The following is a 7,245-nucleotide window of genomic DNA, read 5'->3' as shown; positions in this document are numbered from 1 at the left end:
GAGAAATAGGATTCTTTCATGATGGACTGAAGGGCTGAACTGTAAGTAGGTGTCAGTGGTGCACTGTCCATCCCAGGGGATCCAAAGCCTTCATGTTTTTGTTAGCAGCTTGCAACACAGCACAGAGAAGACAATTTGAAAGTATTCATGTCACTGAGTTGATGAAGTGGAGCTGCAGGTGTCCCACACAGCTTGGGGAGCACTTAGGACGGGCAGGTTGTGCTGGTAGCGGTGGGCATCCCACTGCCACATGCAGGGAAACTGCTCAGACTCTGGACTAGAGGCTGGAGCTCATATTCCTGTATATAAAACTCACCTCACCTTGGATGATCAAAACAGAGAGAACTAGTGTGGCCACGCAGCTAACCATCTCTCTCTTGAGTTTCCTTTCCCTGGAGAGGTGCAGGAGGTGTTGACAGCAAATCACCTACTTACAAGGCATTGCCCTTGATCTGCTTGTGGCCTTTGGCCACAAGAGTAGCCACAAAGGCCACACAGAACTTCGTGTAAGGGCCAGGTGCCAGACCCTTAGAAATGGCTGTTTCTTCTGAAGAGCAGACTGGAATGACTGCAACAATGTGCCAGATCCTGGGAGCTGGTGTGCAGGACAGCGTGGTGGATGAGCTTAGTGCTGCTGTCTCAGGGGAGGGGGTGAGATGAAGGGCATTGTTTACTCTTAGAATCATAGAATCAATAAGGTTGGAAAGGACCTCAAAGATCATCAAGTCCAACGTGTCACCACAGACCTCATGACTACTAAACCATGGCACCAAGTGCCACGTCCAATCCCCTCTTGAACACCTCCAGGGATGGGGACTCCACCACCTCCCTGGGCAGCACATCCCAATGACAAATGACTCTCTCTGTGAAGAACTTTCTCCTCACCTTGAGCCTAAACCTCCCCTGGCACAGCTTGAGACTGTGTCCTCTTGTTCTGGTGCTGGGTGCCTGGGAGAAGAGACCAACCCACTCCTTTCAGGTAGTTGTAGAGAGCAAGAAGGTCTCCCCTGAGTCTCCTCTTCTCCAGGCTAAGCAACCCCAGCTCCCTCAGCCTCTCCTCACAGGGCTGCGCTCCAGACCCCTCCCCAGCCTAGTTGCCCTTCTCTGGACATGTTCAAGAGTCTCAATGTCCTTCTTAAACTGAGGGGCCCAGAACTGGACACAGGACTCAAGGTGTAACCTAACCAGTGCAGAGTACAGGGCACAATGACCTCCCTGCTCCTGCTGGCCACACTATTCTTGATGCATGCCAGGATGCCATTGGCCTTCTTGGCCACCTGGGCACACTGCTGGCTCATGTTTAGGTGGCTGTCAATCAGTACCCCCAGGTTCTGTTTGGCTGCTCTCCAGCCACTCCAACCCCAGCCTGTAGTGCTTGAAAACTGATCCAGCTGAGGCTCTAGACAGTTACATGACAATGTTAAAAAAAAACCCAAACCAACAAAAAAAGCCCCAAACAAGCCCCCAAACCACACACAAAGCAGAATGTGTGGGTTTCCAGCACCTCCCTGATTTCTCAGGATTGGTCCTCCTTTGCTGTTGCACAGATGTAACTGCAGGACCCTCCACAAGTGGTTGTGATTGCACCGTGCAGAGCCAACCTCAGGCAGACTCAGCATGCAGGAAATTGCTCTTGGGGCATCCTAGGGCCAGACATCCTGGCCTGGCCTTGCTCTGTTTCAATCAGAAGACACGTGGATTAGTGCTTTTAGTAGTAGCTTGCCTTCTGAAAGGTGCTTCTGGCTGGTGTTGGAGTTCTCTCCAGGATGGAGCTGCAGATCAAGAGAGTCTTAGAGGACTTCAGACAAGCAGCACTGCAGTTCCTGGGCATTGTGCTCTCTCCCAGCTGGGGGGAAGGAGGCTTTGGAAGAATTCCTGGTTTGCCATCACCAGGGACATACACTGTGCATAAAGGCTGTTTATCTGTGTGGGGTTAAATCCCCAGGTCTCATCAGTGTTAGAGAATTGCTTCCCTGTAGCTGAGCCAAAAAGACTGGGAGCAAAGTCAGAGCCATTGTCTCTTTTCACACAGACATGTACTTTATTCCAGGAAATACTGCAGCACATTCTTGCTGCCTGGATAAATGGTGGTTTTCAGGCTTTGTGGCAGAAGAGGAATGAGGAGAGACAGAGCAATTTCAACTTAATGCCTGGGCAACGTCTCTGACAACACTGAGAGCTGGGACAAGGCAGACTGGAAAATGCACACAGGGGCTCAGCAGCCTGCTTGCCACTGCTGTCCCAGCCTGGGGGACGAGTGGGAACCCCCATCTTGCCCTGCCATGTAGGGGTTCACACTGCCTGTTGTTCAGGAGTCCTTTGCTGCCCATCTGGGCTTCTCCAAAGGAGTCATCCAGCCCCTTTCCCTCTTCCTTGTATCTTGTCATTTGACTTAAAGCTTGTGTTTGAGACAATGTCTGGAGCTAGTGGGGCACTTCTAACTGGATCCACACCTGAAAATCACTGCCTCAGCATGTACCTCCACTGTGCTGAAATGAAGATCAGACCCAGGCACTGACCTCCCCAGAGCAGGTGCTTCTCTCTGACACGCTGGAGGTGCTTCCCAGTGCTAGGGTGGTTGCTCTGGGGTCAGCTCTACACAGGGCTGTGGCATTTTTCCACCCTTGTCCTTGCCTTGTGCCTTGATTTCCCTCTGAGCCCTGTGCAGAGCTGTCTCCCCAGCACAGGGCTGCAGGTGCCCTCCCTACCTTGGCCACCAGAGCTCTGCTGCAGCCAGTCCCACCCAGGCAAGCACAGCAAAGCCAAGGAGGCAGAGAAGTGCACCTCTTACATAAGGCAGGCATTTAAGGGCTTTACACGTCAGGGTGGATTTGTTTCCCTCTCCTAGGAGCCTAATAAGAAGCCTGTGCACTGTGAGGCTTTCCAAGGCAGCAGACAGGACCATGGTGAGAACTGACTTTAAGACTGGCCTGAGATCAAGCCACTAACTGCATTCCACATTGCTTGACCCCAGCCTCCAAGGACATCCAGGACTGGAACCAGCGTGGTCCGATGGAGGAAAAACTTTGGGGAGATCATTGTGGGCTGCTCAACAAGGGGGAAGACAACGAGCTGGTAAGGACTGGGGGACCACACTGGGGTTTGGTTTCCTTCTGCACCTCTTTTCACATCTTGGGTGTGCCTCTGCTGCTTCTTCACCTCCACTCCGTATTTGGGCACTGTCTCTTCAACACAGCCTTGATGAAGGCAAAACCCTGGACCGGTCCTTGCTGACTGTAAGACTGATTTTTCCAAGTCAGGGATAAGTGAGCAACAAACCACTTCAGCCCAGAGGCATGGAACCTCTGCCCACCAGAAGTTACCTGGCCAGGAAGCAGTGTCCCTTTTCTCACTCTCTGTTCTGTTGTCTTTTCCATCCTACTTGTGAAGATCTCTGCTAATGAGCTCACTTCCCCTTGCTGTGTCATTGTGTATCAAAAAGCAAGTGAGAGGGAAAGAAGTTTTACCTTGGACAACTGTCTTGAAGTAGTGGTTAGGTCACTTCTCCTGAAAAGTAAAGGTCTTAGCTGCTGACCAGGTCTAGGAAGACTGGGCAGATGACCCAAGTCTAGCACAGTGCTCATGGCAGGAGCCCCTTGTTTCTCAGTCTTTCACAGCAGCCTTTCAGAGCTGCTTTGTCCTCACAAGGGCTTTATATCAATGTTAATTGGATCTACTTTCTGTCTTTGATTGTGATTTATTATTGATTATGTGCAGCAGCCTGGAAGGGCTGTGCTGAGTGCTTTGCAAACACAGTGAGCTGGAAACCCTTCCTCTACCTGCTAACATGGGCTGTTTGCACAGAGTCTGGTGAGGGGGAGAGGCAGACTTTCTACTCCAGCATTTTGTGCAAGGACCAACTGGAACACAATCAGAGCACAGAGTGGGCATAGGAGTAGATGCCTCTGCACAAGCCTAAAATAGAGTCCTGTCACTCCTGTATTTGCTAGAGGCTTGCATGTGTTCCATGCACTGGGAGCGCAGCAGCACACTCCCCCAGAACAGGAATCTCTCTCCTCTGCAAGAAGCAGCTGCTAACAGGTTCTTCCCTGTGTCTCCAGTGTCACTGTTTGACCAGCCTGGCCTGGGAAATTGCATGTCATGGGGATGCTCAAGGCATGCACAGGTGAGAGAGATCCTGCCCTGCAGAGCACACCTGCACCTCTGTTTTAGGATTGTTAGCAGGGCTACTAATAGCAGTGGAGGTTCAGCTTTCGTGGTTGCCTTCAGTAAATTCCTGCTGGGATTTGACTGCTGCTGCTGTGAGCTTGGGCCAGTTGCAGCAGCCTGGATCCAGCACAGAAATGAAAAAGCTGTTGTGGGAGACAGATGAAGTCAGCTAGGGATCATCTGTGTCATCCTGTTTGCTACAGTGTTCTGCAGCTGGCCTGTGGATATGGCCCTCAATGCCTGCTGCTACTTGCATAAGAAGCACAGAGGATGCCAACTCCCTGATGAATAGAATCCTAGAATCAATAAGGTTGGAAGAGACCTCAAAGGTCATCAAGTCCAACCTGTCACCCAGCACCTCATGACTGCTAAACCATGGCACCTAGTGCCACATCCAATCCCCTCTTGAACACCTCCAGGGATGGGGACTCCACCACCTCCCTGGGCAGCCCGCTCCAATGGCCAGCAGCTCTCTCTGGGCAAAACTTTCTCCTTACCTCCAGCCTAAACTTCCCCTGGCACAGCTTGAGACTGTGTCCTCTTGTTCTGGTGCTGGTTGCCTGGGAGAAGAGACCAACCCCCACGTGGCTACAACCTCCCTTCAGGGAGTTGTAGACAGCAAGAAGGTCTCCCCTGAGCCTCTTCTTCTCCAGGCTAAGCAACCCCAGCTCCCTCAGCCTCTCCTCGTAGGGCTGTGCTCAAGGCCTCTCCCCAGCCTCGAGCTGGTGTGCACTGGAGCCCCACTTGCTGGCAGCAGGCCCTGTTCAGCTTGTGCTGGCAATCCCTAAATGCTCTCTCTGGGTAACTCTCAGCCTTGCACTCCTCCAGCCCAAATGCCACATCTCTTGTCCAGCCTTCCTCCACTTTTGGCTGCACATTTGACCCCTTCCAGTTCCTGTGGGATGACAGATGAGTTGTGGTCCCACACACCTCCTGCCATTCCTAAGAGGCTTCTTGCCTTCCAGGACTGTATTTTAAATGCAATTGTAAAAATCCTTCCATGAAAAGAGAAGCAAATGAAACTCTCCTTGAATGCCTTCAGTTGTGGGCACTGTGGTTTGTCTTCCCACCCTTGGTAATGGTGGATTTCAGGTTCTGTGGTTTGGTGTACAGCAGGGCTGTACAGCTGAGAGCTACACAAACTGGTTTGAGCTGAGTTTTGCTGACCTGATGTAAGGGCTACACGACGAACTTTATTCCAGTTGAGCTGCATTGATTTCAGCTTAGTTTATGTTGATTATGATCAGAGTACAGATAAATCAAGTTAATTGCTCTCCTAAGCTATTCTGGGAGAGCATTCAATGTAGCCACAAGTAGACACACCAGAACATTTCACTTACTACCTCTGCAGCGTCACTTGAGACCATGTAAGGCACGTCCTCAGGGGTAGGTGCCCCATGCACCTGCTGCTTGGTGGGTAATTATTGGTATGGGTATGGTAAGTGTTGGTATGTGGTATGGGTTAGGTACAGGATTGCTCCTGCAGCTTCTTGCACAGGCCTGTCCTGCAGCACCCACAAGCGTTGGGTGGCTGGCAGCATCTGAGCTAGTGCCAGGGCAATGGGCCAGGCATAGGCAGGGCACCTCCTGACTAGACCATGGCACCAAGTGCCACATCCAATCCCCTCTTGAACACCTCCAGGGACGGTGACTCCACCACCTCCCTGGGCAGCACATCCCAATGCCGAACGACTCGCTCGGTGAAGAACTTTCTCCTCACCTCCAGCCTAAACCTCCCCATTCCACCTCACTGTCCACTCTTCTAACCCTCTTCCTCTGCTTGCTCCTGAGCACAGGTGCTCTCCTGCCCTTGCCATCAGCCCTAGGGAGAGACCTGGACAGTTGCCTAGAGCTGAGCTTTTTTGGGGTGGGGAAGAGAGCTGAGAGGTGGCTGGGAAGTGCTCTGTATGCAGAGACAAGTGAATCGCTGCAGCAGGAATGGACAGCTGCTGTTTGGCTTGGGGTGGGATTGCTTGGGGTTTGGTATCAGTTTGTTGTCATTGTTTTGTTTGGGGTTTTTGCATATGTGTGTGTTTATTTGGGTTTTTTTTTCAGCAGCAAATGCAACCAACCAACCCAAATAATCTCTCTGTCTGGGTTGCCACTTCATTCTCCAAACAAACTTCTTTTCCCCAATAGCTTTTATGCCATTTCCCATAACGTGGGTGGCACAAAGCAACCTCCTTTGTAGGGGCTGTCTGGGTTTGAGCTTTCTGGGGTGGGAAAGAGAGCTGAGAGGTGGCTGTGAAGTGCTCTGTATGCAGAGACAAGTGAATTGCTGCAGCAGGAATGGACAGCTGCTGTTTGGCTTGGGGTGGGATTGCTTGGGTCTTGGTATAGGTTCATTTGTTGTAGTTGTTTTGGTTGTTTGGGGGTTTTGTGGGTGTGTTTGTTTCAGCAGCAAATGCAACCAACCAACCCAAAGAATCTCTCTTTCTAGTTCTGGGCCCCTCAGTTTAGGAAGGACATTGAGACACTTGAACGTGTCCAGAGAAGGGCAACGAGGCTGGGGAGAGGCCTTGAGCACAGCCCTGTGAGGAGAGGCTGAGGGAGCTGGGGTTGCTTAGCCTGGAGAAGAGGAGGCTCAGGGGAGACCTTCTTGCAGTCTGCAGCTACCTGAAGGGAGGTTGGAGCCAGGAGGGGGTTGGTCTCTTCTCCCAGGCAACCAGCACCAGAACAAGAAGACACAGTCTCAAGCTGTGCCAGGGGAGGTTTAGGCTGGAGGTGAGGAGAAAGTTCTTCCCAGAGAGAGTTGTTTGTTAGCCACTGGAATGTGCTGCCCAGGGAGGTGGTGGAGTCCCCATCCCTGGAGGTGTTGAGGAGGGGATTGGATGTGGCACTTGGTGCCATGGTCTAGTCATGGGGTTTGTGGTGTCAGGTTGGACTCGATGATCCTCGAGGTCTCTTCCAACCTTGGTGATACTGTGAGACTGTGATACTGTTTTCATTTCATCCTCAAAACAAACTTCTTTTTCCAAGTAACTTTTCTGCAATTTCCCACAACATGGGTGGCACAAAACAACCTCCCTTGCAGGGGCTGTCTGGCTTCCTGCCTGGGTGCCCCTGAGGAGACAG

General features: G+C 51.6%; 1 protein-coding gene across 1 annotated transcript in view; it reads left to right on the top strand.

Annotated features, from left to right (window-relative positions):
* Nucleotides 1–3,012: 3,012 nt before the first annotated feature.
* The window catches only part of ATP13A5 (ATPase 13A5), a 42,976-nt gene continuing 38,743 nt past the window's right edge, over nt 3,013–7,245 (top strand). The window contains exon 1 of the mRNA XM_009908748.2: nt 3,013–3,075. Within this exon, the coding sequence (XP_009907050.2) occupies nt 3,013–3,075 (63 nt within the window). The remainder of the gene's footprint in view (nt 3,076–7,245) is intronic.

The sequence above is a fragment of the Dryobates pubescens genome, chromosome 32 (genome assembly GCF_014839835.1).
Source record: "Dryobates pubescens isolate bDryPub1 chromosome 32, bDryPub1.pri, whole genome shotgun sequence".
Classification (NCBI taxonomy): Eukaryota; Metazoa; Chordata; class Aves; order Piciformes; family Picidae; genus Dryobates; species Dryobates pubescens.
Note: the sequence above shows the minus strand (reverse complement) of the source record. Positions and strands in the feature narration are given on the sequence as shown.